This window comes from Lynx canadensis, chromosome B4 (genome assembly GCF_007474595.2).
Source record: "Lynx canadensis isolate LIC74 chromosome B4, mLynCan4.pri.v2, whole genome shotgun sequence".
Taxonomy (NCBI): Eukaryota; Metazoa; Chordata; class Mammalia; order Carnivora; family Felidae; genus Lynx; species Lynx canadensis.
In genome coordinates this window covers 55,124,170-55,150,279 of record NC_044309.1, presented here as the reverse complement: position 1 = coordinate 55,150,279, position 26,110 = coordinate 55,124,170, and the positions used below count along the sequence as shown (strand labels likewise).

Sequence of the window (26,110 nt, the reverse complement as noted above, 5' to 3'; positions counted from 1 at the left end):
AAATGTGAAATATATTTAAAATGTTCATGCAAATGCAAATGGTTCCACTAATTACTTTAACAATTACGTTATGGAGGACAAATTCTTTATGGTAAAATAGAGATGATGCATTTTATACTATTTTGGAGAGATCTCATTCTCTTATATTTAGCTTTTTTCTTTTTGACTATGGAAAAGAGAGATTCTTGGATATTCTTTCTACTCTAAATAAATCTCTGGTAAACTATGTAAAATTGACCATTTTCACTGACCCCACATTTATTCTTTCTTTGTTATTTTTAAGTGTTCAGTGACAGTTTGGAATATCAGTAATATATTTAGATTTTTCCACAAAAGAAAGAAAAATGACAAGTGAACATATGATTACATGCACCTCAGTATTCCAAAAATGTCTGTGCACACACATACTAGCCATATCCTGCCTAGGAAGTGGCTAACTTGCTTGCTTGGAGCTGGTGTTTATTTTTCTAGAGTTTTTTTAAAGCATAGTTTTCTCATCACTTGTCCTTGCAAAGAGAAGAGGAATAATGATGATGATTATGTGATGGCGATGTTAGTGATGATGATGGTGATAGTGATGGTGATGATGATCATGATGAAAGCTAAAAATTAAAAGAATTTTTGTGTGCCGGGCACTATTCTAAGTGCATCACACATAAGAACTCACATAGTCCTCACAGTGACCCTGTAACTAGGTGTTCTTATTATCTCTATATTTTCAGATGAGAAAATTGAGTCATAAAAAGATGGAGTATCTTGCTTAACATTGCACAGTTTTCCTGTGGAAGAGACTGAATATTCTTTTCAAAGTACCTTCTCTATAATTGGAAGGTTACATGTGAGACCATCATCTATATTAGAAATTTTTTTAAAGATACAATTATGTAAAAACCAATGGGCTTCTAAAATCATTCTATTTTTTTTAAATATAAGATTATTGCTTTGTGCCAACATTGTCATAATTGTTTTTACTTAAATGGTGATATTCCACCAATTAGAATATAACTCACGTAATTTTATATGTCTCAAAATGAATCAATAGCTGCTTTTAAAGTTCAGTGTGGCTTTTATTTTATACTAATATTTACAGAAATAAATATAATTGCTATTATAAGAAGAACTACAAAGGGTGAAATCATAAAAGAACACTTATGGTCAGAAAAACAACAAGCACAATTTTATTTGTTCTAGAAAAAAAATGAGATTTTTCTAAATGATTCCTGACATTAAAAATGATTCTATGATTCTAGGAGGGTTGATGTTTGTCAGAAATACCATATTCTGTTTACAAGAAGATGAACTAGTGTCTAATGAGAGATGTGTATTTAAGAATGCTATTCAGTTTCTAATTATCCATTTTCTGGTTTAAGGCAAGGGAATAATTTGCATAAAAACCAGTGAAAGAAAATGTTGACGGATATGAATGCAATCAAAAGTATCTTTTATATTATCTTTGTATTCTTGACGGAGAGAATTTTGTGCTTTTTTCTATTGCATATTTTGGAATGAATTAAATGCATTTTGTGACGAAGATGCAAAAATGCTTAGAAATTCATTCATTCCTGTATGTATTTATTCATTACACAATGAATGGCTACACTATGTCAGGCATAATATTAGGGAACACAAAGATAAAGAACATTAGCCTTTTCTGAAGGAATTCAGTAAAGGAGCCAAGATAATTAAAAAGATGACTTCATAACAAGGTGATAAGTACCTTGATAAAAATGAAATGCTAAAACAATACAAGTTAGGTACCTAACCCAGGTGTGGTGCCATGGAAAACTTTCTGAAACAGATGCCATGAGCTGAGTCCTGAAAGATTACTGACTTAGCGGGGCAAAGGTGGTGTTCACACCAGACAGAAAAAGTAGCATGTGCAATGGCTTAGAGGCATGAGTGGGCATGACCTGTTTGAGGAACATCAAGTAATTAGGTGTGGCAAGGGTAGAGAGTACTGATGAGCAATCAAAAAGAGAGGCTGGGGTTGTAGGCAGGATTATGTCACGAAAGGTTTTGAGTATCCAGATTGCTCAGACAAGCTGAGGACAAGCCATAGAAAAACTGCCTTTTAATGGGTAGTGATGCAATCAAATTGGGACTTGAAACAATTACGTGGGAGCCTTGAGAAGTATGTTTTAGAAACTGAGAGATTAGTTTGGATGCTGTTGTTATGACACACAGGAAGGTTGATGATCTGAAATAAAACCGTGGCACTGAAGATATGTATTAGTTAGGGTGGGCTAACTGCTGTAACAAACTACCCCAAACCATCATGGCTAAATACAATGAAGTATTCTCATTCACATACAGTGAGGGTGTATGGGGAAGGGAAAGAGTTTTGCTTCATGCTGTTATTTACAAACTCAGACTTCTTCCATCTTGTGGTTCCACCATTTTTCTAGGACTGTAGAATCCTTGACTGTACCCTCTTTATTTTGTGTTGCTGACAGAGGAAGAAGGACTAGAGCAAATATTGAATATCAGGGGGAAATTGTAGGGTCCAGGCTGGAAGTGTCCTACAGTGACTGTCCAGAACTTAGTCACATGGCTCTACCTAACCACAAGGGAATCTGGGAAGTAGTCCTTGTGCATGCCTTGGAAGAAAACAAACTGGGTTTGGTGAGCACGTGCCAATATTTAACTGTTTTTGACCTGTAGAATTGCCATTTCGTGTGGTTCAGTCTGTAAGTAATAGGACTGAGAAATGGGAAAGTAGAATCAAGATGTTATAACAGGGAAACTTAGTAATGAACTGGGTGTACAAACTTCAGGAAAGGGAAGACTCGTAGCTGGGTTGAATCATTGGTGGATGGTTGTTCTATTTGTTCAGACTATGGTTGTTACAAAAGATACTGGAGGGAAGAGGATGAGTTTAAGATACTTCCCACTGTTCTCCCCAGCACCTGCTCTCTTATTTTTGTAATACTTCTGCTAAAATATAACTCTGAATAGCAGTATCCCCCACCCTCTCGTTTCCTATCACTCTGATTTTCTTCATGGCATTCCCCACATATTGTCCTTTTTGTTGTTGTTGTTTATTGGCTGTCTGTTATTACCCAAATGAAAGCTATAAGAGAATAGAGACTGTGTCTGTATTTTTCACTGCTACTTCCCACAGTGTGTAGAAAAATGCCTGGCACATGATTGGTATAAAATAAATCGTTATTGAGTGTGTCATTGAATCAAAATGGAAATGGCCAGAAGTCTGTTGGTCATAATAAGTGTTAATATTTTTTGAGTGCTTACAAAGGGACAGATACTGTTCTAAATACTGTTCCAGTACCAATTCAATTCCCATGAACTAGATACAACTAGTGTCTCCTCTATTTTACAGATGAGGAAACTGAGTACATCCAGCTTAAGAAACTTGACCAAACTCACATTAGTAAATATCAGAGATGAGATTCAAATCTGGGTGGGTGTTAGGGCATCAGAATTTTAACCATGATGCTATTCTGCCATGAATGTTAAATAGCTAGACTGGACATGGAAATTAGGAAGCCATTAGTATGAATTTAGATGTGAATAGAGATCAGCCTGTCCTTGAGATTTTTTAAAAAATTGACTTGGAACTCTTATTCTGTGTCTGCCAAAAACATTCAATGTTCTCTATAATATTTCAGGAATTTTCATTAGCTTATATTTACATCATCATTGTTTATTCCAGTCACTGTTTCTTTGAATTGTCTTCAGCTTACTTGTCTCCTCATCTCATCTCCTGTGACTGTTCCCCTCTGTCTGCTCCACACCAAGGCAGACATAGATTAAAACTCCCTCTCCTTGATTTATCCAGAATACCATTTCTAAAGGCATTATGGATATGTAGCAAACTTTATAGAAGGTTTGAGGTAAGAGGGGAGTCACTGAAAAACATCAAGCAAAGAATATAAAAAGTGCACATCAGGCATCCCTGTTCTTAAAAATGTTTACCACCCTGTCACTGAGAATGTCCCACTTGTGTGCCATCTAAGTCTAACTTCCCAGGGTGTCATTACTCCTCATTCTTTTCTCTCCTTCTCCCTTCATCTTACCCTTCAGTTCTCCCTGCCTCCAAATTCCTGTTAACAACTTATGCAGAAGAGGTTGCTTATCACTTATTTCCTTTTCTGCTCCCAGGATGTGCTCTTAGGATTTCACCATCAACACGTCAAGCAACATCTACACCTAAACAAAGAGAATTCTTTTTCCACAAGGAACTCTGGTATTTGTTGTTAAAATATTGTTCACCCCACTACCAGTATGAGTCCCAGTGTAGGTAATGAAAGTGAACAAATCTCTCAGAGGGTACGGGACAATTAAGAGAAGAAGAATTCAGCTACGAATGGAAAGAAAGAAGTCAGGAAGTAGCTATAAAAAGGAGTACTTTTAAGGAAATTTTTGTCTGTTGCTAGTTTTTTATTTCTGGTTAGGGAGACTTGGGCAAGTGCCCATGTTGGGGAAAGGGCCAAGGAGAGGGAGTGGATGAAGGTACAGGGAATAAAAAAGGATAAAGTGATCTCTGAAGGTGCGAAGGGGTGAATCCCAGATCACAGGTAAATGAATTTATACAAGACAGGAGAGGTCTGTCTTCCCATCAGAGAAAAGCTACACAGTACAATTGAAAGAGTGTTGAATAGAGACTCAGATTGAGCTGAGCTGGAATCCAGAATCTACATTCTGCATTGGAGCTATGAAACTTTGCTAGAGTACTTAACCACTCTTACCCTAAATTTCCTCAACAGCAGAAAAGGGATAATACCCTCTTCACAGGGTCACCACAAAGCTTAAATAAGATAACGTGCTAAGCAAGAATCTTGTAATAGAATTTATTGATTATTTCTGTAATTTGATTATAGGTCTTCTGATTCTTATCCCATACTATTGCTAATGTCATAAATAAACAAGAGGCCATGTATTTTTTGGTCTGCCTCAAAGGGATTTGTGATTCCATGGTCTCATCTTCATTTGGAATTTTGAAAAATTTTTGAGAGTTGACATCAAACTTGTTGCCAACAGGCCAAACCTGGTGGCCATAACTGTTTTACCTGGCTGTTACTTTTTTTTTCCTTTTTAATTGAAAATCCTTTAGATAAGACATCTATATTCCATTTTCAGATCCACATTTTTATATCTCATACCTGGCCTCTTCACATATTTCCCCAGTCTGGTTGGCCCCTACACACAATTGAGTTTTCAACCCATGATCTAGATTGATTTCTACTAAAATAGCTCATGCCACAGGATACTTCCATATTACTAAATGTTCCAGGTCACATTTTCTGTCTTTACCTCACTTGGTGTCTTCTTGTCTTTGATCACTGTTGATAAACTTCTATAACGTTTTTCTCCTTCTGTTATTGAAGATTCTTCTGGTTTCCTCTCACCTCTCTGCCAGCCTACCCTTTGCTACATCCTTTGCCTACCATTTAGATGATATAATTTATCAGTGTTTTGCATGTTGTCGCATTGCTTTTCTGGGTGATCTCATGGTTCAACATGTCCAATATTGGGTAATAATAGGTAATAATTACCTTTAAAGCTACCTTCTCCTATGTGTTACATATCATCATGAAAGGAGCTACCAGAAGTCCAACCCACCCAACCCCCAAAACTAAAACCACTCTCACACCTAGTTGGGATACATATTTAACAACTGGTACAGAAGAATTCACACCAAATCAGAATGGGCACTGCCTTATATATCTCACCATTGCTTTCCAGCCAAAGATCAGCCCTGCTTGTCCCAGTCACCAAAGCCAACATTTCCTTCCTTCCCTAAAGCTGAGTGGTAAGACCCTCCCTCGCCATTTCCCCCATGGACTAATTACACTCCCTTTTCCCATATGGGTAAAATCTCAACCTTGATCAACTGTAGGTCATTCTTTTATCCTGTCCTGTGCCTCATCTCTAGCCATTCCTAAGGCTATAAAGCTTCACCAGAAGCTTGTTTACATTTCCCTCAAAACCATCTTTCTCACCTCTGTGCCTTTGCATACACCACCATGTCAGACAAAAATACTCTATCTCCCTCAACTTTGTTTGCATAGCTAACTTCCACTCATTCTTCAAAATTCAGTTCAGATATATCCATCTCTGAAAGGCCTATCCTAAATTGCTGTCTTCTTAGCAACATCCCCAGTCTAGGTTGGGAACCCTAACTCAGCAAATATTTTAAAAGTTTGCATTCCTAGGGCATATTTTAGTATGTACTATGAGAGAATGGAATAGCTGGGTATGATGCATTGTTTGCAATCTGGTAAAATATTTTCCTGTAGAAGAGCCACCCCCATAGGATGAGAAGGTACACAGGAGAAAAGTATTGTGGATCAACACAAAATTAACATTCATTGACAAAGGAAAAGGAAGCAACAGCTGGGTAAACAAACAGCTGCACAAAGAGAGAGAAAAATGACAGTGAATAACCACGAACATGGCAAATGGTCCAAAATATTAGAAAAGCAAGTAAATAATATGAGGAAATGAGTTAACTTACTGGAAAATTGCTGAAACATTTCAACAGGAAGTAAATAATAAGGAAAGTGTTCAAATAAAATTATTATATAGAGAAAAATTGGAACAAATATTCTGTGTAAAAGAAGTGGACTTTTAATGAAAGAAGCTCAAGTGAAATTAATCTGAACATTTGTGACTTTTTCTACAAATGTGTTTTGTACTGCACAGGGCACATTATAATAATATTAAAAACTTAATGAATAAAGTTACCACACTCCTAACTTTTTGTTGTGTTGAAAAGAGTGAACTAGCAATTCATGATTGTTTTACTTTGCATTTATGTGATCACTAAGGAGACTGACCTTTTCAAAGGAAATGTTTAATAACACAAGTAACACATAAATATTTCGCCTTCTAAAGAATGAAAGCATTCCAGACAAAGCTAAAGTTTCCCTTGACCCTCTACCTGCACCCCCATAGCCACTACCTTCCCTAGAGATAACCACTGTTTCCGGCTTAATGTGTATCTGTCCAACATTTTCCCATGCCCTTACACACATAGATTGAAGCATAGAAAATATATATCTTTATCTTGTGTGATAATCCATGATACAAATTACAGTAGTAATTCTGAAACTTTTCTGTTTTTTGTATAACATTTTATTTTGGAAATATTTCTATTTCAATACAAATGAAGCTATGTCATTAAAAGAATTCCCATGTATTATAGTATAGATATAACATTATTTGTGGTGGACATTTAGGTTTTTCTTAATTTCCTGCATACTTCAGCAAACATTCATGAATATTTACTTGGTGCCATATGCCAGGGACCATGCTTGGTGTTGTGGATTTAGCAATAAACAAAACCAAGTCCTCCTTGTGGGCATTCAAGAAGACACAAATAATAAAAAAAGACATGCATATATAATAAAATGTCATATAGTGATAGCTAGGATGAAGAAAGGCAACAAAGGTGACATATGGGATGGTCAGGAAAGGCTTTTCTGAGGTGCAGTTATTTAAGCCAAGATTTAAGAGATTGTTTGGCAAATACCAAAAGCACCAGCTGAGAAATGAAAGTGCTGAGTCAGAAGGTATCCGTATTGAAAATGCCAAAACATTTTCTGAACCGTTTGTAATAACTCTTGCTCCCATTTGAAGCATAAAATACCTATTTCTCACACTCTTTCTACTATTTATTCTCATGTTCCTTAATTTTTACCAATCACGCATTGTTACCAATGTGGAAAAATGTTATTTTGCTGTAGCTTTAATTGGTGTAGTTTTAAAAATTGGCATAAATTTATAACTTAATGCTGGTGAGATTGTACACATTTTCATATGTATATTGACCCTTTGAATTTCTTCTTCTCAGACTTGACAGTTCTGTGGCATTGTCCATTTTTCTCTTGTGTTATTTGTCTATTATTAATTTTTTCAGTGTTATTATTTAACTGTGCCAGAAAAGAGAGTCAAGGGACTGGTTCTTTTTTTTTTTTTTTTTTTAATCTTTATTTTTGAGAGAGAGGGAGAGACAGAATGTGAGTGGGGGAGGGGCACAGAGAGAGGGAGACACAGAATCTGAAGCAGGCTCCAGGCTCTGAGCTGTCAGCACAGAGCCCGATGCAGGACTTGAACCCACAAACCGTGAGATCATGACCTGAGCCGAAGTTGGACACCCAACTGACTGTGCCACCCAGGCACCCCAAGGGACTGGTTCTTAATAACCATCTCACTTTTCTGTGTGTGTGTGTGTGTGTGTGTATTAGACATAACTGACTTTTTAAAAAATTTTTTATTTATTTTTACTTTTGTCCAAATTGTTTATTTAAATTCCAGTTAGTCAGCATGCAATGTAACATCAGTTTCTGCTGTAGAATTTAGTGATTCGTCACGAACATCACCTGGTGTTCATCTTAAGTGCCCTCCTTGGTACCCATCACCCGTTTAACCCATCCCCCTGCCACCTCCCATCTCACTTTCCAACTCACTTTCTTTATCAGTACCTTTTTTACATTGGTTTTAAGACATACATATGTGTTCTCTAAATATTGATTTTCTCCCATTTATTCTCTTCTTTTAGGAACTCTTAATACACATGTTTTGAAATTTTTCATACTATCTTTTCTGTCTCTTTATATTTTCCATCCAGGTCATTATGGATAGTGTCTTTAGATTTATCTTTCAATGCATTAATTCTTTTTTTAAAAAAAATTTTATCGTTTATTTATTTTTGAGAGACAGAGAGAGAGGCACAGAGTGTGAGCGGGGTAGGGGCAGAGAAAGGGGGAGACAGAATCTGAAGCAGGCTCCAGGCTCCCCGATGTGGGGCTCAAACCCATGAATAGTAAGATCATGAGCTGAGCAGAAGTCGGATGCTTAACTGACTGAGCCACCCAGGTGTCCCATCTCTTTTTGATTCTATAATATCTACTGTTTAATCTTTTCATAAAATGTTTATTTTCAAAGGCTGTCTTTTTCAGTTTCAGAATTTCCACTTGGTTCTTTATTAAATCTGCCTGTTCTTTTTGTGTATGTTTTGTTTCATGACTCTGGTTTATGTTGTCAATCTTTGAAAAAATTTTATTCAATTTATTTAAACTAAACACAAACAAACCAACAAACAACCAGTGCATCCATTTCTCCCATCCCCGACCCTTCACCTCTTGTAACCACCAGTCCATTCCCTATATCTATGAGCTTGGGTTTTTTGTATTTTGTTTTTCTTAGGTTCCACATATAAGATCTCTGTTTAACTTACTTCACTTAGGGTAATGCCCTGGGGGTCTCTCCATGTTGTTTCAAATAGCAAGGTTTCATTTTTTATGACTAAATTATATATTATTATGTGTGTGCATGCGTGTGTGTGTGTGTGTGTGTGTGTGTGTGTGTGTGTCTCAATTACTTTATCCAGTTATCCATTGATATACACTTGAGGTTGTTTTCATACCTTAGCTACTATAAATAATGCTGCAAAGAACATGGAGGTGCATATATCTTTTTGAATTAGTGTTTTTGTTTTTTTTTGATAAATACCCAAAGGCAAATTGCTGGGTAGTTCTATTTTTATTTTTATTTATTTATTTATTTTTGAGGAAGCTCTATACTGTCTTCCATAGTGGTTTCACCAATTTATATTTCCACCAACAGTACACAAGAATTTTATTTTCTCCACATTCTCATTAACACTTGTTATTTCTTATCTTTTTGATAATGGCCATTCTAACAGATGTGAAGTGATTTCTTATTCTCATTTTGATTTCATTTCCCTGACAATTAATGATGTTGAGTATCTTTTCATGTACCTGTTGGCCATCTGTAAGTCTCCTTTGAAAAAATGTATATTCAGATCTTCTGCACATTTTTTAATCAGAAGTTTTTTGTGCTGAGTTTATAAGTTCTTTATATATTTTGGATATTAGCCTCATATTGGATAAATGACTTGCAGATATGCTTTCCCATTTAGTAAATTGCTTTTCATTTTGTTGATGGCTTCCTTTGTTGTGCAGAAGCTTTTTAGTTTGATGTAGTCCCACCAGTTTATTTTTGCTTTTGTTGCTTTAGCTTTAGGTGACAGATTGAAAAAATCATCACCACGACCTATGTCAAGAAGCTTATTGCCTGGTTTCTTCTAGGAGTTTCATGGTTTAAATGCAAGTCTTTAATTCGTTATCTGTTATTTTTACGTATGGTGTAAGATAGTGGTCCAGTTTTATTTTTTTGCATATAGCTGTTCAATTTTCCCAACACTATTTATTGAAGCAACTGTTCTTTCACCATTATATATTCTGCCTTCTTTTGTTGTAAATTGAACATTTATGCATGGGTTTATTTTTGAGATCTTTATTCTGTTTCTTTGATCTAGGTACTTATTTTCATGCTAATACTATATTGTTTTAATTACTCTGTAATATATTTTGAAATCAGAGCGTGATGCATCCAGCTTTATTCTTCTTTCTCAAGATTTCCCTGGCTTCTTGGGGTCTTTGATGCTTCTATACAAATTTTAGGATTATTTGTCCCATTCCTGTGAAAAATACCATTAGAATTTGATAGGGATTGCATTGAATCTGTATGTTGTTTGGGGGTAGTATAGACATTGTGACTATTATTTCTTTTAATCCACGAGCACAGAATATCTTTCCAATTATTTGTGTCTTCTTCAGTTTCTTTCATAAATGTCTTGTAGTTTTCAATATCGGGTCTTTCACCTTTTTGGTTAAATTTATTCCTAGATACTCCCTTCATTTTGATACAGTTTTAAATAAGATTGTTTTTAACATTTTTCTAATAGTTTGTTATTAGTGTAAAGAAATGCAACAGATTTTTGTATATTGATTTTGTGTCCTGCAACTTCACTGATTTTATTTATTATTTCTAACAGTTATTTGATGGAGTCTTTAGGGTTTATGTAATATCATGTCATATGCAAATAGTGATAGTTTTTCTTCTTCCATTCCAATTAGGATGCCTTTTATTTCTTTTTCTTACCTAATTGCTCTAGCCAGGACTTCCAATACTAAATTGAATAAAGCTGGTGAGATTGGGCATCCCTGTTTTATTCCTGATGTTAGAGGAAAATCTTTCATCTTTTCACCATTGAGAATGATATTGGCTGTGGGGTTCTCATATATGGCCTTTATGATGTTGAAGTACATTCCCTCTTTACCTGCTTTTTGAGAGTTTTTATCATAAATGGATGTTGAATTGTGTTAAATATTTTTTCTGCATCTGTTGAGATGATCGTATGGTTTTTATTCTTCATTTGGTTAATGTGGTGTATCATATTGATTGATTTACAAATGTTGAACTATTCTTGCATCTTCCACCCAGTGATATGCACTTAAGGTTCCTTTGTGTCTTTTCATGACTTGATAAGTCACTTCCTTTTAGTGCTGAATAATATTCCATTATATGGATATAATACAGTTTCTTTATCCACTCACCTTAGCAATTCATCTTGATTGCTTCCAAATTTTGACAGTTATGAAAGCTGCTGTAAGCATGCCTGTGCAGGTTTCTGTGCGGACATGAGTTTTCAGTGCCTTTGGGAAAAACGAAGGAACATGATAACTGGATCTTATCAGAGTATGTTTAATTTTGTAAGAAACCACTAAACTGTCTTCCATAGTGGCTGTACCATTTTGCATTCCTACCAGCAGTGAATGAGAGTATCTGTTGCTCCATATCCTCACAGGCAGTGTTGTCAGGTTCTGAATTTTGGCCATTCTTGTAGATACCTAGTGGTACTTCACTGCTGTTTTAATATGCATTTCCCTAAGGATACACAATGCAAAGCATCTTTTCATATGCTTACCTGCCATCTGTTGAAGTCTTTGGCCCATTTTTTAATCAAGTTGTTCGTTTTCTTATTGAATTTAAAGAGTTCTTTGTATAGTTTCGATAACAGTTCTTTATCAGCTGTGTCTTTTGGGCACTTGTTTCTCCCAGGATATGGTTTGTCTTCTCATTCTCGTGACACTGTCTTTCACAGAGATGTTTTTAGTTTTAATGAATTCCAGCTTATGAATTATATCTTTCAGGGATTATGCCTTTGGTTTTATATCTAAAATGTTATTGCTATAGCCAAGGTCACCTAAGTTTTCTCATTTATATTATAGGAGTTTTATAGTTTTGCATTTTACATTTAAGTTTATGATCCATTTTGAGTTAATTTTTGTGAGGGCCATAAAGTCTGTGTCTAGATTCAACTTTTTACGTGTGGATAGTCATTTGTTTCAGCACCCACTTGTTGAAAACGTTATCTTTGTTATATTGTATTGCCTTCGCTCCTTTGTCAAAGATCAATTGACTGTATTTATGGGGTCTGTTTCTGGGTTCTCTGTTCTGTTCCAGTGATCTGTCTATTCTTTTGCCAGAACCACATTGTCTTGATTACTGTAGCTTTATAGGGAAGCTTGAAGTTGGGTAGCGTCAGTCCTCCAAGTTTGTTATTCTCCTTCAGTATTTAAGAGCGCCTCGGTGGCTCAGTCAGTTAAACATCTGACTTCTGCTGACTTCATGATCTCACAGTTCACGGATTTGAGCCCCACATTGGGCTTTGTGCTGACAGCTCAGAGCCTGGAGCCTTTTTCGGATTCTGTCTCCCCTTCTCTCTGCCCCTCTCCTGCTCATGCCCTGTCTCTCTCTGTCTCTCAAAAAAGAATAAATGTTAAAAAATTTTTAATTCCCATTTTTACCAAAATTATACATGTACATAGTTTTAAAATCAATTAGTGTGGCAAAACTTAACATGGAAAGAAGGAAACTCTTGGCTCACATTTTCTCAAGTAATGTTCTAAGAGATTCATCTTCTCTAGTTGATTTTTCTCCTGTTGTGTTTTACTTTTTTTTTTCGAGCACAAGTGAAAGATATTAATTTATTGATATATATTTTAAATTTATGCTTCAAAGTACTGTAGAAAAATGTAATTACTTTAAAATTCCAAGAGAAAGTATGAAATATATGAAAGTCGACTGTCTCTTGTATGAAGTCAGCATCATTTCAAAAACTTAGAGCATTTTGACTTTCATATGTTTCTTGTTGGACTTTAAAGCAGTGTGCTTAACTACAATTTTTAACTTTTCAGTTTATCTATTGATTTCTTATGGAAAAATAAACATTTCTGTCTTTTAAAGTGCCATTCACAGCATTTTCCTCCATTCATACTTACACTTTCCTAACCTCTCAATTAAGATTTATCACAGTTAATTTAATAGTCAGTGCTTACTTTACTTTACTGTTCACATCTGAGACAAAAAGTTTATTTTATGAGTATTTGATATCCTGCTCAATTCCTAATTTTTTCCTGTTAAGTTTTCTCCAAAGCAAAGAAAGGCTTTCCACTCAACAGTCACTAATTCATCTCCAGACTCCCATTAGAGCTATAAATCTTCTTTCATTACTCTCAACATGTAAGTCTATCAGAGGCACTTTTTTGTTGTTGACACATTCTTTCAGGAAGTGCCTTTTTCCTTCCACTAGAATCTGATTGATAGGCTTCTGGGCTGCTCTGTAGCTGTTTTCCTGAAGATTTCCTTTACCAGAATTCATTAATTATCTTTTTAAATTGCCAATAGCTGTTTCTTGTTTCCTAAATATTGTTTTTCATTTTGTAGCATCCTAGTCTTACTTAATGAATGCAGTAAGCGATTAATATTACTAAACAAACCATTATAGATCTTAAGAGTTTTCTTCTGTCCCTTGAATGATACTGGTTTCCTGTGAGTTCTTTGATTCTTCCATTTTGTTCTCTCTCATAGTGGAGTCTTTCCTTCAGTATCTTCTGATCTTAGCTATCTGTTCTTGTTTAACAACTGGAAGCTCTATGCAGAGACTGAACCTATCACAGGTAGGCTTTACCCTTGGTTGAGAGGGTAGCAAGGTGGTTTTCTTCTGGGTGATGCCCAAATGTCATTATATGTCTTTTCTCTTGGACCAGTGTCAATATTCTACTTAGGAACTATAAGCTTGACTACCAATATTGTATGAGTTGAAAAGAATCTTCAGTTTCCCCTGGGCTGGGCCAGCTCTGGGCACAGAGTCACTGTTTCTCCCAAGAGGCTCATATTCTCTTCATGCTACCCACAGTGATAATTGACCAGTGCAAGATTTTAGGGTTCAATCTACTTGAATGTTCTAGTGCGCATAATCTCAATAATAACCTTGTTGATTTTTCCAAGACACTCAACTTCTCAGTATTTTCTGCCTTTAGGCATGGGGCACTGCTACCTTTTAGAGCAATGCTCAGCAAATTAGCTTATGCCCTGGTTTCTTTCTATAAGCACTTTGTTTTTCAGAGGTAACTTAGATTTGGGGATTCATTGAAGGTTTTCCTTTTTTGTTTTCAAGGTGGATACAGATCTTTAAAAATATATTTTCTTTCATGTCTAGAGATTTGCTGTAAGAGGCAAGAACTGGACCCTTAGCTTTCCTTATTCTATTCAGTTTAAAACTGAAGCTGAAAATTTAACCCTTTTCATTACCTGCAATTCCCTTTGGATTACTTATCTATGCTTTTATCCATTTTCATGTCAGTATATCAATATCATCAGACTCTATAGTAGTATCAGTATTGAGCTTCTATATTTCTATTTGTTGAAAATATTTTTCAGAGTCATTCCCTTTTTTAAAGTTTATTTATTTATTTTTGAGGTGGTGGGGGAGAGAGAGAGGGAGAGAAAATTCCAAGCAGGCTCCATGCTGTCAGCACAGAGCCTGATGTGGGGCTTGATCTCACACACCAGGAGATCATGACCTGAGCTGAAATCAAGGGTCAGATGCTAACTGACTGAGCCACCCAAGTGCCCCAGTGTCATCATTCCCTTTTTATTTTAGTTATCTTATTTTCATGGTGATGAAATTTCACATCTTGACATAATCAATTTTGTCAATATTTTCCTTTGTAGAAAGATATTTTGCAAATGGCTGATAAATTCACAGTTGTGAATAAACTTTAAATGTTTATCTTACTTATCTTGAATTTTCTTGTCAAATATGAATCTATTCCCCCTTAAAACTTCAAATTGTTAAGTAGTTAGTTGATATTAATTGCTTAAAATTTCAATGATTTTTGCTTTATTATCATGTATTAAATTTATTTATAAAATGCTGTATTTTTGTTGATACATTTTTCAATTTCATGCCCATATTCATTATATATTTAATCATTTCTATTTTTTATTAAAAATAGATTCATTGGCCAATCTCACTTCATTTTCTTCTTTTTTTCAATTTAACAGTTTTCCATTTATATAGTACACAACTTTGTGAGCTAAGTTGTAAAAATCAAAAGATGAATAGGATTTTCACTTGTCTTCAAGGAGGACACAGTCTTGGAGGGTAGAATCAGTCCATACTAGAAGTTCCAAGAAGACTCCTTTGAAAGCTTAACTTGGAAGGAAAGAATGAATAATTTTTAGAAGGAGAAGTCTGAGTCTTGATGCTTAAGCAGAACTTCACCAAGGCAATGAATGGATGAGCCAAAAGGAAACTGTCATTGTAAAAAATGAGGACAGGTGCACGTACAAGGATGGCTGGAGCATAGGGTGAGGGTATAGAGAGAATCTGAGTATGAGGCTGGAAAGATAAGCTGGAGCACTACTCTTTATAATTCTAGTTGCATTTTTTAATGTTAGTAAAATTCAAGCTACCCTTATTAAGCTCTTGATCAGGATAGCATTAAATATATTAGGTGTACCATAAATAAGTATTGAGTTGAATTAAGTTCTTAGATAATATCATTTGTGGAAGAATGGGGCAGGTAAAAATAATAAAATGGTACATGTAGGCTGGTTCTTTAACATTGACAAAAAATTAAGCCTATAGTAAATTCAAGATGTGTGTTCTTTTTCAAAGTTAAAACTCAAGGAAGACTGCCCTCTTCAAGAATAATCAGTCAGCTTTAAGGCAGGGAACACAAAATCAATTTCCCTGATTTTATTGGAGCTGTCTGTAATTCTCATTAGTGTGTAGTCCACTACAAAGATAGGGATAAGTTCTATTAGCCAGCAGAGTGATGTGGAATAGGACCCATTCTGCACAGCAATAAGGAGGAAATGGAAGCAAGAAAGGGAACCGATAGAAGTAGACTAATTGCTCTAGAATGTTGATATGGTGAAATGAAAATCTAGAATCTAGCTTGGGAACCAGTACAAGCATATGACGAAGTGTCTCATACTAAGTTCTAACCATGTTTAGAAGATAGAAGGGAATAATTCGGTGGAGACAGAAAGATTAAATGTTTTAAAGAGGGGAGATCCACTTTAGAACATGAGTTCTTTAGAAAGTATGAAACGGTTTGTCCCAAGACACAGAAAGGAAGAGGGAGCTCTTCTCCCTGTTAGAATTGCAATAAGGATAAAATTAGAAGATGTAAAGAAAGACATGTTGAAGATAGATGCAGAGAGCCAGACAGCTTACCCGGATGGCTTTGGTCTAAGTCTATCCACAGGACACCTGCATCAGAATCACCAGGGAGTGAGCATCCTGAGTCACTCTCATCAGAATTACTAAGCACAACTTAGTAGAGTTGGGAGGGAGGAATTTGTGTTGGTCAGGCTGGTCCAGCTCCAGAATATGTTTAAATGTGCTTCCATGGTTTCTTCTAGGATAGAGTGATTCCACTTACAAACCCTGTTACCTCTTTTCTGTTTGTCAGGGCCTAGACAAATTTGCTAAAACAGGCTGCTGAAGGACATGAGGAAAACTTGGGCAATTTTCCTCCTTTGAGAAAATTGCTTAAGGAATACTCCTTTCTTGGCAGGCAGAGTTAATGACACTGATTGCACATAAAATCCTGTGGATTTATTTACTCAGAATTTTAATTTCACGTGTTTATGATGAAGCCTGCCAACATGTTATGGCTCCATTCTATTCTTAGATGCTTCTGCTCTACCTGCACATAACGTGAGATGGGTGACTGCCCTGTGTGAAAGAAAACAAAAGTGGCAAGACCCTAGTGTAGTTCATTGTCTTTTTTCTCTTTTTATACTTGATCTATGTCAACAACCTCCTAACTGCTCTCCAAGTCACCAGCCTCTTCCTTACCCAGATCACCAGAGTTACCTTTTTTAACACAGACTGACAACTACACAAATGATGAAATATTTGTAATGCAAATAGTAAGTGCTGTGAGTACTCACTGCTGTAAAGTTTCCCCATCGCTGCAGAATGAAGTCCAAACAAATTAGAGACACATGAGGTTTTTTGCAACATGTCTTATCTTCAACCACTACCTCTACCATTCCCAACTCCCACCTTCCAGGGAAACAGAATCCTCAATAATTGTGTCAGTACACTTTTACCCTTGCCTGTGACCAAAGTGTTTCTTTTAGTTTAGTTGCTATTCTTCATGTTGTTCCCCACAGGAGGTGTGGGACTCAGTGTCATCCCCTGTCTGTAGCTTTCTCAGGCTCCACTCCTCTCCCAAGGCAGGATTAATTACTTTTTCATCTGTATTCCACAGTACTTTATACAAATATCAACTGTTCCATTTAGCACATTATGTTGCACTCATTTATATTTTTGTTCCTGCAATTGGACTTGAATTTTTTGAGAACAAAAATTGGGTCATTAAATTTTTAACTCCCCAGTACCTGACCCATAGGATGTATACCATCAATTTTAGTTGAATGCACTTGAACCAGAGATCCTCTCTTTATTGAACCCAAACTGAAAGAACATAGGAAAAAAGAGTTCTTTGGAGCAAGCAATGTGGTCAACTCTGTCAGCATCATTTTATAGTAGTAACGAGTCTTTTTTTCAGTGTAAAATTATAGTTATAATATTTCAGTTAATCTGAATACTTCTACTATCATAGAATTTCAATGGGAAGAAGTATCTTCAAGGTGGTTCCTTTGATTTGCAGATGAGGAAACCAGTCCTGTGCTTATATCAGATTGGACAAGTAGTTTTTATCCAAATCCTATCCAATAACCAAAACCCTTTGTGAATTTATGAGTATTAAACCATTTTTACATTCCAGGCAAAAAATTCTGGGAGAACAAAATATACAGTGCATTTTAGTTCAGAGGGAATTCTGGTAAGGAATCTTAATCAGAATTTAAGATGTTAGGTTTGGCAGAAGCCAAGCAACTTGATGAGAGATAATTGGTAAGATGAAGGAAGATTTTAATTTTTTAAAATTTTTTATTTATTTTTGACAGAGAGAGAGAGAGAGAGACAGAATGTGAGTGGGGGAGGGGCAGAGAGAGGGGGGGACACAGAATTCAAAGCAGGCTCCAAGCTCCATCCACACTGTCAGCACAGAGCCCAACCTGGAGCTCGAACTGTGAGATCATGACCTGAGCTGAAGTCAGATGGTTAACCGATTAAGCCACCCAGGCACCCAAATCAAGGAGGATTTTAAATACAAGTGAAGCATTTTTCATCGTTTTCATATCCTCTGCCTCCCTCCTGCCGAGATAATGTGAACTATCAGGGCCATCAGAAGAATAGAGTGGGTTTTGATGAGTTCCTTTTCTTCAGGTTTAATTGACTTCTTCTCTTTAATAGGTTTCAGAATCTGCTGTGGTCCAGGAAGACATTTGTGGACAACATGAAAATCTATAACCACAGTTACATCTACATGCCTGCTTTTTCTATGAAAACAGGAACAGAGCCATCCCTCCGGGTTTATTATACACTGTCAGATGTTGGTGCCAATCAAACAGTGCTCTTTGCCAACCCCAACTTTCTGCGTAGCATTGGAAAGTTCTGGAAGAGTAGGGGAATCCATGCCAAGCGCCTGTCCACAGGACTTTTTTTGGTGAGTGCAGCTCTGGGCCTTTGTGAAGAGGTAGCCATCTATGGTTTCTGGCCCTTCTCTGTGAATATGCATGAACAGCCCATCAGCCACCACTACTACGATAATGTCTTGCCCTTTTCTGGCTTCCATGCCATGCCAGAAGAATTTCTCCAGCTCTGGTATCTTCATAAAATTGGTGCACTGAGAATGCAGCTAGACCCATGTGAAGACACTCCATTCCAGCCCACTTCCTAGGGACCATGGGAAAAGAAAGAACTGAGCCAGGGTATTTTTGTTAGATTTTTTACATGACTCCAAAAGGAAATGGTCAAGTCGTTTCATGGATTCACATGGGCCACTTGGAAAAACAAAACAAAACAACTACAAACCCCCAAAAGAAACTCTACTTTGATGATGGCTTGGAAGACAAACAAGAAATGAAACATCCTATGAAATATTTTGTAGACTGTGGATTTGCAACTAGTAACACGCTGATGGAGTATGGAGTTGGTGAAACACATTTACATGGTTCTGATCTAGACGGTGCAGTTCACAAACAAAACAGAACTCTAGCTGCTGAGGCTGAGCAATTAATCAAGGTAGAGTAAAGGAAATGCCAGGGCAAAGTGTTACTGATTATCAACACAATCTGGATTAAAAAAAACCTATCGTATATTATAGAACATAGGTTTTTAAAAAAATTAATATTTATTTTTGCCCTATTGAGGGGCAGTGAGTGGGTGATGAGGTAGATTAAAAAAAAACCTTACTGAGTAATAAAGATGTGAAACACTACAGCTAATTATTGTGATTTGTTGAACCAAGTCTATGTTAACTTTAGTCTCCTTACATTTAAAAAATGTTAAATAAGAATTGCTTCTTCTCCTTTTGTCAAATCTACTTAGACAATGTGAATGAAGCATTGTAGAATTTAGACTGTGTTGGTTCATAGTCTGGATAATGTGAGATACTTTCTCTCCTCAGAATTGAGGGCATAAACTCCATTGTAGGCCTGCATTATTTAAGCCTATTTGTATTATTATGTTATTTCAGTGCAAAAAGGCTGCAAATATGAGTGCATTATTTATTTGCAAATTAGCATAATCGTCTTCCTAATTTAATGCTCAGAGATGAAGTAAAGCACAATGATGTAAGGTTTAGTCTGGAAACAGACTGGAGGGCACATCCCTTTTCTATCTACCATTGTATATTATTCACTCCAAGATACATGCAAACAAAACATGCATATATTTATGTACACACACACACATACACACAGGTAAACAAAGCTCATTCCCATACAAGTAGGAAAGCTGAACCCACATGACCTAGTATGGCAAAATCTGTACCATTGTCAAAGAGCTACAAATGTATATTATTTGTAATAATAATACAAATACGAATAATACACCACCTCACCTTGATAAAAGACAGGCCGGCTTACTGCTGCTTCTCATAGTGCTCACACCAGCGTCACCCCCAAATGCTTACCCCAAATGAGCAGAATTGTTTTACTCATTCTGACTCTCCCTAACATCTCATGAATGGACCTTGTGTTGAGGGTGGTGACACAAGGCATGATTCATACAAGTAAAGGGATGTGAATTTGTAGATGTTGATTCCCCTGATAGTAGCAGGTAAGGCTACTGCGAAAGCTTTTTACATCAGCTTTCACACTGCAAACAAACTCTACTGACAGATTACAAGCAGCCAAATGTGTTTACATGTAAGAGGAAGATAAAAGAGGCCTCTCGTTGTCTTTGTGCTTTGGAATGCCTTAATCTAAAGGGAGACACTAGAAATCACTCTTTTCATTCTTTTAAATGTCATCAGAATGTAACCAAACTATGCCAAAAAGTTCTGCTTCACTTTTAATGGTAGAGACTTAGTATACCACATAAATTAAAACAGGTGACAGTTTTTGGTGGGTTAATTTAAAAGATACTGAGTCAATGAAGCCCTTGGAAAAATTCAACATCATTGGAATAGGCAATTTCTAAATAAGAGTAAATATTGAGGTTATTATAGAAATCAGCTGTTAAAAATGACTGGTTGACATAACACAGATTATACTGATATTTGGAAAGTTAAGAATTTGAGAGTATTGATATCTTGTAGAACTGATTTGCTATTTTGATTCTATATTGCTGCAAAGAGGTAATGAGACTGTACTATGAGTGAGTTATAGTAAATATGCACTATATGTGAAACCCTAAACCTATTTCCTCTTTAGACCTATTATTATTTAATAATTACCGTAGAAAGGAATACATTTGTACCTATACACTTCATCAAAGGTAAAAGGGCTAATGAAAAACATATATGTCACACGAATTAGTACTTTAACTGATGAAATTGTTAAAATGTAATTAATGAGCTCCCTAAAACCCATACGTCACAGTTCCACTGAAACTGCTATTTGGAAATTTCACATCTTGTTATGATTTCTGGGATAGATTTACATAATATAGTGTGCAATTTTTAGTCTATATATTTGTGGCTTTGGAAAGGCAAACAGAAATGGCCTGAGATGATAATGTTTATTTAGACCAGTACTTCTCAACTGGGGTAATTCCCCTCCCCTATCTGTGACATTTGGCAAGGTCTAGAAACATTTTTGATTGTCATGATTTGGAAGATGCTACTGGCATCTACTGGACAGAGGCCAGGGATCCCACTAAACATTCTACAGTGCAGAGATCAGCCCCCCACAGCAAAAATTACCCATTCTAGAACATTAATAGTGTCAATGTTGAAAATGCTGGATTAGACCAAAAGAATACTTTGACTGCCCCAACTTTTCTTCACTTAAGGATACATATACATGCTCACATCATTCAAAGTATGACTACCATTGAACAAGAATGTTTTCTTAGAGCAGATTGCAGTTGGCATTATTTTATACTGACAATGCATAGGTATGCCATCCATATTCCCTTTCTTGTGGTTAGATAGATGTATCTAAACTTAGAAATGTGTGTGTGTGTGTGTGTGTGTGTGTGTGGATAGGGGCATTATAGCATAGGCTATACATATCTGTCCTTCTTGAAATACATGTGTCCCTAAGTGAGGATCTCTCCAGAATTATCTTGCAGAATAGTCTGGAATACTCTATTACTATTAAGAAGTTGAATTCTAAGCACCTATTATTTTATCTGAAACTGAGAACTTCAGAATTGGACCTCATACTTTGCCAAATTTGGTCAATGACATTTTAATACTGCTGACCCTTAAGGTTAGCTGAGAAGATATTCAGGTTATAGTAGACACAGTCAGTAAGAAAATATTTCATCACTTTCAACGCATCTGCCAAAAGAGGGAGTCAACCTCTCTAATCTTTAAATTGTTTTTTATTGACGAAAACTAGGTTGCTCCATGGGGGCAAGAGAGGGGGTGAAGAGACTGAAAATGGGTACCTGATACGAGTTTTTAACTTTTATCAGCTCCAGTTTGAGAATTACACTGATGCTAAGGATCATGAGTAAGGGTGACCTCCATTTAATTTTAATCACACGTTAGCAAAATTAAGATGGGTGAAGGATTAAGTCATTCTCCAAGATAGAAAAGTGATTTTTATATGAAATATTTTTATATGGAAGAGGACAGTGGATACATATGCTTTATATAGAGTATTTGACCAACAGTTTATATAACATTGTGCATCTGAACTGCAACTAACACATGAAGTTAAGGAGTGCCCCTGGGATTTTGCTTCCATATAGTTCACTGTTATTTTAACAAGGTAATATTCCAAAATGATACAAATGACCCCAAAAGGCAGATGTTCAGACAATACCTATTGGAGTTTTTGATGTCTCATGACCTTCTCTTGGCTGCAAACTTTCTTTAGGATACATATAACTTATACCTGGAGCAATGGGCAACACAGTTTAACAATCTACATGGAAAATAATGGAAGAAATCCCAGGATTCTGAATTTGACAAAAATATTCTCAGTCAGAAGCTCTACAGAAGTGTTATAGACTATTCCAAATAGAAAAAAAATATCAATGACGTTTCTTCTTGTTACCTACTATCATAGTTTTGTAATTTTATTATAGATAGCTTTCCATTTCTTTGTTTGAAAAATCAGCCATCTGTAATTTTAACTTTTATATTTAAAAATGTTGACTTTGTGAAAATTTTAACCGACAAATCCTTGTTAGGTGAGACCTAAAAGGTCACAGTCCGCCAAAAACTTTAGGGAATTCTTATTCCTATGAAAATTTTCCCACCAGAACCAGGTAATAATATCTGCTCTGTTTAGAGTTCCAGAGATCAAGAGCTGTAAAGACTTTTGTGAGAATCTGAGGGAAAATATGGGGAGGAGTAAGGACTGAGAGCAGTACTGTGCTTTTTATTTCTTCATCTTCCCAGGGTAGAGGCTGACTCTCAGACTCTGACTTTTAGTCAGCACGCATCAAGAAACAGCTACAAGACACCTGAAACTTAGATCAAGCCCCCAGCAAAGTGTGTAGTAACTATAACTAAACATGACCAGCAATTTTAGCAGTTTCAATCCACCGTGTGCCAGGGAGAGGATGAGGCAAGTGGAGAGGAGGAGACAACCCTACTCCCAAGCTTTCAGTACGCAAGTCAGAGAAGTCTCTGCCCTTGACCTTGGCTTTCCAGCACTATCTATTTCTGCTGACTACCAGGGAAGCTGGCTTGTCTCTGGGGTCAAGCTTGTAGTCTTGTGACTGGAGAATTGGTGTGGAAATTTGCTAAGATGCTTGAAATTTTACACTGCTATAAACAGTTTTTTTTCCTCTTAAACTTGTGCTCTCTAAATTTGGGTGTCCTGTGACAGAATTCTAGTCACCCTGACCTAATTATGGCCCTGTCAGTGATTATTAAAAATGGAGCTTTTTTTTCTCCATGCAGATGAATTTTCTAAGTTCTTGAAGTCAGGGAGATATCAAGTATAGCTGACCCTTGAATGACACAGGTGTGAACTGCGTGGGTCTGCTTATACATGGATTTTTTCTAATATACTACAGTACTGTAAATGTATTTTCCTTATGATTTTCTTAATATTTTCTTTTCTGTAACTTATGTAACTTACTTTATTGTAAGAAAACAGTATATAATGCAAATAACATAAAATATGTGTTAATCGACTGTTAATGTTGTTGGTAATGCTTCTGGTCAATAATAGGCTATTAGTAGTTATGTTTTGGGGCAGTCAAAAGCTGTATGCAGATTTTTGACTGCACGGCAGGGTTGGGACCCCCAATCCCACATTGTTCAGGGGTCAACTGTTTTCCACCGGTTCTTGTATAGTTTCTTTAAAAGCCCTGGACACTGATCCAAAAGAATCCAGAAGCTTAGAATGCGACTCCTAACCGTGAAGGCAGAATATTTAGGTTGAACACTATAAGAGTCCTATTTTGTAAGAAGAAAGACACTTAACATGAAGCTACAATTGCTGTAGCCTTTTTCCTTCCTATCATAAGAAAATGGATACTACTGGCTTACCCTCAGCCAAGAATTTACCCTCAGTCTCTTGCAGTTTTTACATACATCCTAGAGGTGAGGGATCGAAAGAGACATGTGGAAGGAAGGCTCATTCAAACATAACACGGCCTCTGCTCATCATCACAATACGGAAGAAGTACATATTTCTGTTAAAGCCCATGGCTATAACTTTTTTAAAGCACAAGAGAGGAATTATATTTTATGGTCACTTGTTTGCCTACCTCCTGTGTGTTCTTATTGATCCCTACATTGTGCTAAAATCCCTTGTAACTTTGCTTTTCTGTTAAAGCTGTAGGATATAATCAATGATGCAAAGCTGCCTGGGAGTTTTATAGAGTAATATTCAAATATATTGATCATGTCTCTTTCTGCTTCTACATAATTAGATTTTCTCCAGTTATTTGTCATTTTAAAAGTGTATGTGTCACATGATACCAGTAAACATCTAAGAAATGTGATTTTTATCCAGGGAGGAGAAATTGGGAGTCAGATGTGTCTGTTTTTCTCTGCATAGGAAGCGAAATGGAAAATTGTAATAAAGAAGGGTTTAACCAAAATGAAAAAGAGAAAGAGGAAATCAGGATTTTAATTGTGAAGGACCACTGACAGGGATCTTAGTCTGAAGCTAAGCCCAGAGCACAGAGGCTGTTGTCCTTGAGCGCAGTCCCAAGAATAGAACCTTCCAAAACCTTTTAAAGGAAATATATTGTTATGCAGTAATTATGGCTCATGATGAAAAGACTCTAGAAGAACCAGGTTGTGAGACACTTAGGGAAGAAGATGGAAGAGTGGCACCTGTTTACCTACTTGGATCCTTCTGCCCCTCTTCGAGTTACGCTTTCCTTGGTGTCTATGTTGGGAAATACAAATGCTGCCATTTTCATATCCCCTTTTTATCTCCACTTTGACACATATGCAAGATTATTATTTAGGTCTCCTGTCATGATGAGGCAGCAATGGTAGGAAGTGAAGGTGACCCTTTGAAACATGGTCACCATATGCATGGTGAGAGAAAGATTTAGATGCATTTTCTCCTCTCTGTTTTAGTGTAAACACACACACACATACACACACACGCACACACACACCTTGCATTATTTATGCCCATTGAAAAGAGAAAAATGTCTGGCTAGGTGGGGGTGGCAGAGGGTGCCTTAACTTTTTCTGGCTTGGCTCCCACTTCCTTTTGTATTTCCTTCATGTACCTGTCTCTTTAGAGGTGTAGCCATGTCTGTTCCAAGTTGTATCTTTACCATCAGCAAGAACTCTTATAACTGTAGTGAATGTGACTATTTTATATAAATGCACAATAGTATATAGGCCTTGGAGATGTCTGATAACTGTATGTAAATATCTTTTGTTGAAGTAGTAGAACCTTCTCACAAAGAGCTCCTTAGGTGATAGCTACAGGAGAACTAAGATGATTAGATTCAAATATGTGTTTCTCCAGCAAATACTAGCTTTCATGGAAGCAAGGAAACAATTTGTTTCTGTTTCTCATTCACTCTTAAGCACCAATTCTTTGGGCTTTCTTGTCCGTAAGTTACTATAGATATCCCTCTCATACAGGATTCACAATTTGTAGTGATTGATGGTCACAGGGGTACATCAGAGTCAGACATTAGAGGGAAGGGGAGAGAACAGACAAGTAGAAGCTCCATTGAAAAGCTTGTTTAATTTTTTAAAAGTCTAGAACATTATTAGAACTCTACCACACAGCATAGTTGGTCTAAAAAGTTTTGAAAAAGTTTCTTGCTGGTCTCTTTAAGTTGACTATTGCACCTTATATATCCTTCCACATATGTGAAAACTGTTTTTCAAGAGCAAATTTGCAGGGGCGCCTAGGTAGTTCAGTCAGTTAAGTGTCCGACTCTTGATTTCGGCTCAGGTCATGATCTCACAGTTCATGAGTTCGAGCCATACATCAGGCTCTGTACTGATGACAC

General features: G+C 36.4%; 1 protein-coding gene across 1 annotated transcript in view; it reads left to right on the top strand.

Annotated features, from left to right (window-relative positions):
• The window catches only part of ST8SIA1 (ST8 alpha-N-acetyl-neuraminide alpha-2,8-sialyltransferase 1), a 154,573-nt gene extending 131,798 nt beyond the window's left edge, over positions 1 to 22,775 (top strand). Inside the window, exon 5 of the mRNA XM_030322087.1 lies at positions 18,455 to 22,775. Within this exon, the coding sequence (XP_030177947.1) occupies positions 18,455 to 18,941 (487 nt within the window). The 3' untranslated portion in view covers positions 18,942 to 22,775. The remainder of the gene's footprint in view (positions 1 to 18,454) is intronic.
• The last annotated feature ends 3,335 nt before the right edge of the window (positions 22,776 to 26,110 follow it).